Source organism: Rousettus aegyptiacus, unplaced genomic scaffold (assembly GCF_014176215.1).
Source record: "Rousettus aegyptiacus isolate mRouAeg1 unplaced genomic scaffold, mRouAeg1.p scaffold_m13_p_3, whole genome shotgun sequence".
Lineage (NCBI taxonomy): Eukaryota > Metazoa > Chordata > Mammalia > Chiroptera > Pteropodidae > Rousettus > Rousettus aegyptiacus.
In genome coordinates this window covers 150,254,682-150,267,113 of record NW_023416306.1, presented here as the reverse complement: position 1 = coordinate 150,267,113, position 12,432 = coordinate 150,254,682, and the positions used below count along the sequence as shown (strand labels likewise).

Here is a 12,432-nt window from a genome sequence, read left to right as displayed (position 1 = left end):
CCATTTTTAAGAGTAATTATATTAAATGGAGTTTTAATGATATTTTTAATAAACTTGAAGGAATCATTTACAGTTATAAAAACAAGGAATAAATACAAAATTTTAAGTTATCTTTAAGTTACATCAAGAATACTGCTTTAGCTTTGAGTGATATAAAGTCATCAACTTTAAATGCTTACTGGAAAGCAATATGGCCAGAAGTTGTTGTATCAAGGAATATGGTTCCAACAACTGAAAAAGGGATTAACTGGTATTATTAATTTATTAAATAAATTTCAAGAAGAAGGCTCTGATAATTTGAATGTAATGATATTAACGAATTACTGGTTGATCATGAATTAAATGATAATGAATTAATTCGCTTACTATATGAAGACCATCCTGCTGATGAATATGGCAGTGACCTTGATTCACTGAAGAAAATATTTACAAAGCTCTTCAACTGGCCACAAAACTGGGAAACTGCAATTCTAGATATTGATTCAAACATCCAACGAGTCTTAAAATTTCAAAAATATTTTTAAAAATGTTGCAGTGAATGTCGAAGAATTTATGAAAACTTAGCAAAAGATGAGATTGAAAAAAGATCATCCAAAATCATAAACATAAATAATGAAACCAAAGTAGTACTTCCAAATATTTCGAGCAACAAGGATAGTGACCTTGTGCCAATTAAAAAGAGAAGGTTGATTGCTTTACAGTAGAGACGTCGACAGCAAATAAAGCTTATTTTGTTTTTTTTTTCTGAATTTTCATTAGCATTTTTTGTGAAAATACGTGAAATGATTATTTTTATGACTTATATTGGCCTTTTTTTTGCATTTTTTTTATTACTGGTGGACTCTTTTTATACAGTTTTCTTCCACATAAAAAAAGACACATGGAACAGATAACCCACATAAACTGAGGGATGGGTGTATACAATAAGAAACTGGCTTATAATATAGGTTAATATTAAGTTGAAGGGGCATGAGGGACTTCCTTGATCTGGATGGCAATTAAATGGGTGTGCATATATATACAGAAATCCACTGAGCTGTACACTTAAGGTATGTATGCTATGCTGTATAAAAGTTAAATGGCAGTGAAAGTAAAAATAAGTATACACAACATATTAAAACTACTAATAAACTCAATGTAGCCAATAAAAAATAAGCTTTGGAATATTTTTAACTGTTTACTAAGCTTCGTGCTTAGCAAAAATATAGTTCCTATGAAAATTCAGTTAAAAAGAATGTTAATAAAAAATACTACTACTAAATAATCAAAAATTAAATAGCAAGATAAAACCAAACACGAACTGACTATTATAAACAAGAGAATTCCTGAGACCATCATCATCAGGAGAGAAAAGGGCAAAATAAAATCACATGGGTTCCTACCTGGTTGCTTGGATCTAGGCCAGCATAAGAATTTCTTGAACTGCAACCAACTGGTGGTGTGGCCTCACGAATGAACTCGGACATTTCAATCCCTCCACCAGGATCACTATGGGAAAAAATGATAGAAAGAGAGTAACTGCCATTATTTGCCACCAACAGTTTTCTTTTTATCATTTTTTTCTATAAAAAAGAGGTTCTGATTTTTAATACATCAAATGGCAAAAAAAGAGATCATTCCTCATTTATGAGTCTAATAATTTGAATTATTTTATAGCTATATCACTATTTGAAATATTTAAAGCACTCTCCCAAACTGTGTATACCCAGTCCACTAGAAACTAATCTTGATTACAATTGCAGCATACTAAATATAGCATGTTTTATAATATGTGCCGCAAAAACACTCTAGCAAAAAAATGATTTGCCTTTTGTTTCCTAAGATCAAAGAGAAATCAGCCATTGTAAACACAGAAAATAATCAGATCTTACCTACCACTCTCCAAGAGCAGTCTGACTGAGCTGAATGACACAATAATAAACACGAAAGGAAACACGCATTCTGGTCAAGTTATTTTTATCTGTATTTTTTAAGTTAACAGCATTTAACTGGGATACTAATTTGTTTTACAGAATTAGAAACCAAAGATTTTAGATGTGTGAATGAGTTAAAAAGCTTAAGTTAAAAAAGTAAAATGACATTCACTGTAAAGTATCAAGGAGCATTTAACAAGAGAAAAGTGCTAAGTTCAGAGAAGTGAAGAAATCTACATATAGTACTTAAAAGATAATGGGTTTCCCAAAAAGATCACACCAAACTTCAGAAAAACTTATAAAATTTTAAAATAACATTCCTTAGGAACTCAACTTTTAGGAAAACTCAGACCTAAAAGTTATCATAATCCTACTTTTTGCCCCAAGTTTTTTACTTATTCCATCTAGAGTAAGTATTAAATAAATTTATTTAGCTACAATTATCAAGGATAAAAGCTCTAGTATATATGCTAGGCATTATAGCAAATGTGAACTATCTTGCCATCCAGCATCTAATTCAACCTCCTGGTTAACAAAACAAAAAAAGCAACCCAAAATTCTTCTGGTAAACCACCCCATTCCAAACTCTCATATGGTTTTAGGTGAAGATGACCCCATCTTCAGGTTTAGGAGGGGAGCTCTACTGGCCAAAGTCAATCAGCATGACCCATTCTCTTAGTTACAGAACTTAGTTATAGAATAAGCACATGACTCAACTCAGGCTAGCATTAATCAGACCAGAAAGAAGTATTCTATTGTTGAAAGAGGAAATTTCTCTATAATTAGAAGACTTAAGGCCTGCAGCTCCTGTAGCCACATTATGCCCACAAAGGGACAGCCTGTCTAAGAAGCCAATGAAAAAAAAAAAAAAAAGAGCACAGCCTAGTGAAGAGAAGCAGGACCATGAAGCAATTGTTAGAAACCACAGCTTGCCACATTTGAAACGACATCCCTTATATACAGACTTTTCAGGATTGTGAGCCATAAATTCCCTCAGCCTGTTTGAATAGGGTATTCTGATAGCTTCAATGAAAAGATACAGGTAAAGCAGACTTTGCTTACAAGTATACCTTCCTTTTAAGTATCACTATAGCTGTTTGAATTCTAGTGTGTTTTGATTATTAATGGTTTTATAACTATCATGTCCCTGTTTGCTTACTGGGTTCCTAACCAGACCACAGACTATAGTTAGCTAATGCTCAATAAAGAAAATCAGCTAAGTTGCTACCCACTGATAATAGTAAAACATATTGAAACTGAGTTACAAACTTGATGGCCAATTCAACATACTTGAGTTTGTTAGCTGCTTGGTGCTAACTCTTGCTAGATATATAGACCAGAATGAGAAATAATTTTCTAATCTGCCAAAACCTTAAGTGTGTATACAGCGACAGTTATCACCACACCAAATTAGCAATGAGTAATAACCAGCAAAATTATTGCTATCACCACTGAAATATATTCTCTAAGTCAGATTCCACAGAAATTGAAAGACGAAGAACAAGCTAAAAATTAAGAAATAAAATTTTCAACACCAGAGGAAGGAAAGAGAGCTCTCATCTTGCCTAGTTTACGTACATCAGCTTTACTGATATATAATGCATATACCATCTAGTTAAACTGCACAATTCGACAGTTTTTAATATATTCATAAAGTTGTACAACCATCACCACAGTTAATTTAGGAACATTTTTATCACCTTAAAAACAAACCCCTTTAGTTAATACTACCCACCCCCATCTCCAGCACTTACCATTACCCCCTGCCCTAAGTAGCCACTAATCTACTGTCTCTATAGATCTGCCTATTCCGGATGTTTCACATAAATTGAACCATATAATATGTGGTCATTTGTGTCTGGCTTCTTTCACTTAGCACAATGTTTTCACGACTCATCCATGTTGTAGCATGTATTAGTACTTTATACCTTTATGTGGTCGAATAATATTCCATTGAATGAGTACAGCCTATTCTGTTTATCCATTCATCAGATGATGGACAATCTAGCCTAGTTTTTACATCATTTCTGATAGCAAGTCCAGATGATTAAAATCTGCATGCAAAATCATTAATAACAAATAAAGGCAAATATTCACCAAGTACTTATTACATTCGAGTCATAGGAGCATGTGCTTTATTTTCTCATGGACTATTCCCTTGAAACCTATGATATATATACTACTATCTTCATTTTACTGATGAAAAACTAAAACCAAAAAAAGGTGTAAATGCTTGCTTAAAGTCTCAGAGAAGTAAACAAAATAAACTGAGTCACTGGTACATTGAGTTCAGGTAGAAAGGGAGAAGAAAAATAATACTCAGCACTCTATAATATATTATCATATCTTTTCTTTTTTTTTCCCATACACCTGAGCATAGGTACTCATAACAGTAAGGAATAAGACAAGATTTGAACACCATGTCTATAAAACTGTAAAGCCCACAGTCTAAGACACCATTACTGCCTTTCGACAAACAGGAACTGTTCTCTTTCCAGTTCAAAACCAAACATAGACACCATTATCTGAGGTTTCTTAATTTCAGCACAACTGACTTTTGGCCAACATAATTCTTGACTGTGGGGGACCATCCTGTGCATAGCAGCATACCTGACTTCTACCCTCTAGATGCCAGTAGCACTCCCCTCTTGTTGTGATAAGCGAAACCGCCAAATGTTTCCTAGGGGGTAAAATCACCCCTAATTGAGAAAGAAAGATCTAATACTACATTCAATGGCCAATACTGAGTGGGAAGGAGGTATTAGGAAGCAAAAAAGATGAAGAAAAAACTGTACACCTCTTTTTATTTAAAAAAAAACAATCCTCTAGCAAAATTACTGTACTTCTCTCTTTCACAAATTCCAAAGTAGAACTTTGAGCCAGCTGTAAGTGTCCTAAATGTAGCTAAACATATAAAATGGCTGAGTAAGAATTTTCTTTATTAGCAAGACTTGCAGATTTTTGAAAATGAAGATTTCAGTACATACCTGGAAAGTATAGTAGTTTACAATTCTCACAGAAGCAAAATGGTTTACTGCAGTAAGCAATACACCAAATTCAAGGGATCTCTACCTTTATGCCTTAATTTCCCCATCTGTTAAAAAAAAAAAATACCAGGTACAGGGAAAGGCAGAAAAGCAGAAGGGGTCTAATCTGAATTATAAAGAAGACTTCAGAAACTAATTCATTATTAGTATCATTAACTGCTCAGGCTTTAATCAGAAACTTCACAGCACCACTCAGTACTAAATTTACAAATCTAAACTAGATTACAATGATGTTCATAAACGTATGAATAGATAAAAACAAAGTCCCTAAACGGAATAAATCTTCTTCAGAAAACTTAGCCTAAAGTTCACCAACATATAGTTTAAACAGATCCTTACAATACTGCAAGTATTACTGCCATAAAAAAAGAGAAAATATGGTCTCCTAAATATTTTTATTTAAATCATAAAATTCAATGTGCTAATTTCCTCTCCAGAAACATCAGAAATGCAATATAAACATTAATAATTTTTACTTTCTCTAAAATGAAGATTTAATAAGTATTTTTGAACTGCTGCACCACAGCCAATGAAAACAATCAGGCTTAAGCAGTCCTACTATATTAATTAATTCATGCAACAAACTGACAGCTATAGTGTATCAAGCATGGGATAGGCTCTTTCTTGTTCATTTCTTTTCCTCAGAACAGAGTGCAAGAGTCACAAGTGGGAAGGTGGAAAAAGTAGGATGTCAAAAACAAAAATCTACAACAAAGATCTTATTTGATGGTGAAACTTAAAAACAATCTCTTTATGATTAGAAAAAGATAAAGATGTACACCAATACTATTTCAATTTAACCATTTGCTAGAAGTCATAGCCTATGAAAAAGTTAAACAAGTACAAGAACTAGAAGAAATAAACTGTCATCATTTACAGAAAATGAAGAAATAACCTGCAAAGTTTCAATATTAATAAGGGAATTTAATAAGGTTGCTGGATACAAAGTAAACTACTACATTTAAAGGAAGAAAAACAAAAAATAATTATAAAAAATTTTTATAATAGCAAAAACTATAAAATAACTTGGCAAATTAAACAAAGCTACATTAGCCCTTTCATGAACGAATGATAAATCTTTACTAAAAGACATTATAGACTAATTAAAGACTAAATAAATGGAGAGATTCAATATGATCAAGATTATTGATCCTCAGCAGAGAAATCTACAGGTTAAATATAATTCCAATAAAAATCCTAAATTCTTGCAGACTTTGCACAGAAGACTCTAAAGTTTATATCAAAAAGAGCCAAGAATAGCAAAGTCACTTTTGAAAAAGGAACATGATAGGTTTGCCCACCAGATATTAAAAGTCATGATGTAAAGCTACAGTTATTAGGATAGTGTGGTACTGGCACAGGCAGAGCAACTAGATCAACAGAACAAACAGAGCCCAGAAACATCCTCACCATATACGGAAACGTAATTTAAGACAGAGTGAGTAATGCAAATCATCAAGGAAAAGATAGTCTGTTTAACAAATACTGATTAAACCAGTTATTGACAAAGACAATAACAAGTCTTGAATCCCTACCTGACATCACAGATTAGAGTAAGTTCCGGTAGAAATGATATGTGAAAACAAAAGAAACACGAAACTTTAAAAAGACAATATAGGAGATTACCTATCTGATCACTGTGAAAGAAATAATAAGTAAAAGCAAGTCACAAAAATGCTAATTACCAAAAAAAGATAAATCTTATATTAAATTTAAGAACATATGATAATCATAAGAAACCTTAAGGAAAGTGAAATGACAAGTCATAAACTAGGAGATGTCTGTAATGTACATATAACCAATAAAGGAGTATTATAAACATATTAAAAATTATTAATTAATAAGAAAAAGACAACTCCAAAGAAATATGAAACAAGACATAAATGTGCATTAGAAAAAACAGAAAACTTAATTGGAAAATGTGTATATAAGATGCTCAACCTCATTAGAAATCAGAAAGGTTCACTAAAAGTCACAATGAGACATATTTAACACTTACTTGAATGGCAAATTTTTAAAGCTTACCAATATCAAATACACACAAGGATGTGGAACAACAGGACTTTCACGCACTAATAGTGAGAGTATAAACTGGTACAATCATTCTAGCAAACAGTTTGGAATTACCTAATAAAACCGAACATGAAAATACCCTATGAACAAGCTTATATACACCATGTGCAACAAGAGACGTACACAATAATGTGTTATCAGACCAAAAAAATTGGACAGCTATCAACAAGAAGGATGGATAAGTGGTAGTCTCCTCATACAGTGGCAGACTATACAACAGTAAATATGAATAAATGACAGCTGTAAGAATCGGCATGGTAAGTCTATAAAATACAATATTCTGAACCAAAAAAAACCCCTCAACTAGGTATACATACTGTATGATTCCCTTTAGGATGTCATAAAGCAGATAAAATTAAATAATGTATGTTTAGAAATATCTACAAAGATAGCATAACAATAAGAAAAGTGAAGGCATATTAACACAAAATTTAAGATAATAGTCACTCCCCCAAAAAAAAGAGTAGAATAAAATTGCAGAGGAGTGCATGAAAACTTGTAGGGCATTTGTACAAAGTCCTATTTCTTAAGCCGTGTGTAGAATAATTAAGTATTCACTTGATTACTATTTTCTAAATTACATATATAAGTGATATACTAATTGGAAATATATTTCACAATAAAAAATTCTTTAACTGAAAAAAAATGAAAAAACAATTCAGTAACAAAAGCAATTAAAAATATATACAATATCCAGAAATATTAAAAGCTAACAATTACTGAGTGGTTACCATATATCAGGAATTGTTCTAAGTGCTTTACATAAATTATTCTCATTCATTCTTTGTAGTAATACTATGAGACAGTACTATTATCTGCCTCATTATTCAGATGAGAAAGCCAAGATATAAAAAGCTTTAATAACTTCTCCAAGGTCATACAATCAGGAAGTGATTAAAGGCCAGCAGATTAAGTGCAGAATCTACATTCTGTTTGCTTACCCACTATACGAGGTTATGTATTTCCTAATAGAAATAGAAAAGACTTAAGAAATACTCAGAACCCATTAAAAAAAAAAACTGGTTTTAGGAGACATAAAAGATAAGTGAATAAATACATAAATATACCTTGTCCCTAGATGAAACAAATTTCCTACTTGAAAGGTTGTGTTCTCTCCAAACTTAAAACAAATATCATCAAAATTTTAATGGAATTTCTGGAAAATGAGCACACAAGGGGATATCTCACAAAAAAAAACTATGCAAGTATATGCATGAGAATAACCAAGATAATACTGAAAAAAAAAAAACCATTAAAAAGGGATTCACACTGCTAATTATTAAGCATATCAGAAAGCCATATAACAGTATGGTATAAACAAAAAAGACAGAAAAATCAATGAGGCAGAAAACAAAGTCCAGGAACTGACATAAGTATGCTATATGAAAAAAAAAAGAATTTAAAATTACTGTGGAAAGAAAATGCATTATTCGGTAAATGGTATTGGAGTTAACACATGTAAAAAAGAAAAGAAAATGTTTTCAGATTGACCACAATTTAAGAGTGAAAAATAAAATAATACTGAAAGTAGATATAGGTGAATATATAATTTAGGAAAAGAAAAAGGCTTACAAAACTTGATATCAAACACACGACTAATAAACATTCACAGAACAGATCACATAAAAGTAAACTGTGGCAAATAAATAAAATGCCATAAACTGAAAAAAACTACTTGACACAAAAGATAGTAAATATCCTCCATAAATAAATATCTCCTCCAAACAAATGACCAATAGAAAAACAAACAACTGACAAAGTAACAAATATAAGTGGCAATAACACAAGAATACCTCCATCTCACTAGTAATCCAAACACTGAAAAATTAAACAATAAGATCTCTATCACAGTTTTGACAAAAAAATCAGAGTTGTCTAAAGTCCAAAAAAAAAAAAAAAAGCCCCTAACTGCTGATCATGGTAATTAAAAGGTCATGTATACTGAAAATTCTAAACGTGGGTATTGCTTTCTAGTAATACTACCTCTGTTAAATTTTTTGTTAAAAATTTAATCATTTAAAATTTAAAGAGTAATCTAATATTCAATTTTGAAAATAACTGAAATAACTAAAAACAAGATAGTTAATTATGCTATATACACAAAATAGAATACTATGTAGTCAAACATAATATCAGAGAAAAAAGTGTTTTCACTATTTCAAATATTCCCTAAGTATCTAACAGTGCCAGACATTGTTTTAGAACCTAGAATTATAATAGTTTGTAAGAAAAGGCCCTTGCCTTCGAGAGGTTTATAAATTCAAATAAACGATTAAGTAAGATAATTTCAGATAGTGATTAATGCTATAAATAAAATTATTACAAGAGTAAATTATTCAATGAACAAAGAGAGTAATCGTGCTAGGGATAGAGATAAACATATTTAAAAAGAGATAAACGAAAGCTTTCATTGCACTGGAAAATATACAGAAACATTACTTGTCTTGTATCATTTCTATCTTGACACCCAAATACTTAATATTATACTCAGTGGAAACATGACATAGTGGTGAAAAGTATGGACTCCAGACCTGACTGGATTATCTGATCTTTCTCACCTTAGTTTCCACATCTGTAAATCAAGTAGAATAACCATATCTACCTCCAAGAATTGTTTTAAAGAATGAATGAGTTTATACATGTCAGGTATTCAACAGTAAATTTTTTAAGTTATACTGGTGATAATACTTATTATTTCTATAAAAGTCACAATAAACTTTTGAATATGAATAAAGTAAATCCCTCTGTCAAAAAGAGAAAGTGGGCGAGGCCAAAGTAATAGAATGCGATTCAGAGTCGAAGTGGGAATACCTGAGCTGGGACAGGAAAAGAAAGCCTCCAGGAGGAGGTGATATTTACATAGCTGAACCCTAAGAAGTCAGTTATGCAAAGATCTAGGAAAGAAACAGCTAAGTTTCTAAGTTGAGAACATGAAATTTAAAAATATTTACAATAAAGTGAAAAATAAAATTACAAGTGTCAAATAAAATATTATTTGGTTAATATATATTATAAATATATAAGTATATATACATACTAAGATTTATAAGTCATGCTTTGTCATTTCTTTAAACTGTTTTCATTTGTTTTGGTCTTTATGTGAATAATTATTATGCAATTATAGCTATTATTGTTCCCACATGTGATTTAGTAGTAAGGCCAAGGATATTGATTTAATCCCTCAGATATGCCAGTGACCTCTGTTGTGGTCTAACGCGACAACCTGTACTTGTCATTGTTATCAATAGTGGTTAGATCTATCACTGTCTTAAAACCACATAAACAAGCCTACAGACATGCCACCCTAAACACACCTGATCTCATCTGATCTCAGACGCTAAGCACAGTCAAGCCTGGTTAGTACTTGATGGGAGACCACCTTGGAAGACTGGGCGCTGTAGGAATGCATGCATAAATAAATAAATAGACAAAGCTTCGAATTGAAATAAATTTATATTTTAAAAAACCACATAAACAGAAAAGGTATAACATAATAATCACATCACTGTACACATGTAAGATCTACATCACTACAAACTAAGTGACGTGATTTCCTTACCTTGGTCCATTGCTGTCTTTTCTCCTAGTTGAACAGTTGCCTTGCTCAGCTCTGGCTCCCTGATCTGTGAACTCATTTGTGTTCCTATCTATAACTTCTCCAGCATCAAGTGCTCTGTGGAGTCGATAGTTGATCATCTTCAAAACAATGAAAACAGCAGCTATCACAGGACAATAAACTGCTACTATAATCATAGAAGAAGGAAGGGCCTTTAAGAGAAAGAAAATAAAAGATATGCATTTTAAGTATTTTATATTTCATTCCATCCACTAGAGAACTATTTAACTAAAAAATACACATACACAGTCACACACAAAGCGACAATTATGTTACAGTACCAACTTGAATAGGACAGCACTGCCCAATACAGTAGCCACTAGATACATGAGGCTATTGAGCACTTGAAATATGGTTAGTCTGACCTGAGTTGTGCACAATAAATAACACTGGATTTTGAAGACTATGAAAAAAAATGGAAAATATTTCAATCATTTTTATGTTGATTACACATTGAAATAACATTTATAGTACCATGTTAATTAACATATTAATAAAATTAATTTCAACTGTTTATTTTTACTTATTTTTAATGTAACTACTAGAAAATTTTTAATTACGTATGTGGCTCACATTTCATTTCCATTGAACAGCCCTGGCATAAAGTCCACACCGAAAAGCTCATAATACAACTGGAGTTAAGGTATCACATTGCGTAATACGTGAATAAGACAGGGTTGTAATCCAAATATATATAATCCCTGTTTATATGCTCTCTGTAACTTCCTAAGGATATAAACATTCTGTGTTCTAGAAAACTGTAATTTAAAACTGTCATGAGAATAACCTCAGAACTGTGACTAAAGAATCAGATTAAGACATGGGAAGACATGCAAAATTCAAGTATGTTTTATTTTAAAATACATTTAAACACTTAAATACTTAAAAATTGTAGACTGCCAAATAGAAAAAAAAAAAGACTACAGAACACAATCAAGTAATAAATGGATTAACTGAAACGCGTGAGAGGCATCCTGGGTGTGGGGACTGCAGACTTATCACACCTGAGGATTCAGGGATGTGGACTTGAGACCAGGGTGGCGGCCTTAGAGATCACCTGACTTGGAAGGCCTGGCCTCAGGGTCACTGCTGGCAGAGACTGTAAAACTAGGCTCAACTTATGCCCACTTTTATGAGAAAAACAATCTCTCTGGATGTCTGTAACTCTAGATTCCAAATGTTTTCATAAGATTCAAATTCGGTTATCTGAAAACAAGGCTCCAAATTTTCTTGGAAAGGTAACCTCAAATTGCATCCCCCCCCCCAAAAAAAAAGTGAAATTGACAAGGTCCTGGTAAACCAGGCAGGTTTATCATACAGATATGATATGATTTGTTTTGTTTTAAGTTATTTGGGAGGGAGAGGGAACTGTATGGTTTGGAATTGGGAGGGGAAAAAAGTAACTCAATCCCACAGTTTAATACTTCTGGATTGGATATGAGAATAATAGGTATATACTTGGTATTTTTAAATACTTGGATTAAGAATCCCTTCACATTAGTGTATCTAAAAAATAAAACTAATTCCAATTTAAAAATGTCATTGAATAACTGATTTAGGCTTATGATTTTAACCTGAAAATATGTATTTAAAATTTTACAAAATCCATAAATGCCAGATTTAGAAGTTACATACTTAGAAATATTTGTCAGATAATTTATGTACTTAAAAATGAATACTAAACTTATAAATGCAATTTAAATTAAAAGAATATTACGCCATATTTTAAAAAACTAAACTTCTTAAAAATGTTAAAATTTGTTCGATATGTAAAGACTTGAGT

At 31.7% G+C, this 12,432-nt stretch overlaps 1 protein-coding gene across 7 annotated transcripts in view; it reads right to left on the bottom strand.

The window, feature by feature from the left end:
• The window catches only part of PCNX1 (pecanex 1), a 132,963-nt gene that overhangs the window by 96,282 nt on the left and 24,249 nt on the right, over positions 1-12,432 (bottom strand). For 5 of the 7 annotated variants that reach the window (XM_016139937.2, XM_036218103.1, XM_036218102.1 and 2 more), the window contains exons 2-3: positions 10,593-10,801; positions 1,383-1,488 (exon numbers count right to left, since the gene is read on the bottom strand). In XM_016139937.2, the coding sequence (XP_015995423.2) occupies positions 1,383-1,488; positions 10,593-10,801 (315 nt within the window). Of the gene's footprint in view, positions 1-1,382; positions 1,489-4,900; positions 5,007-10,592; positions 10,802-12,432 lie in introns of those variants that run through there. The other 2 variants (XM_036218106.1, XM_036218107.1) reach the window with 2 other exon arrangements.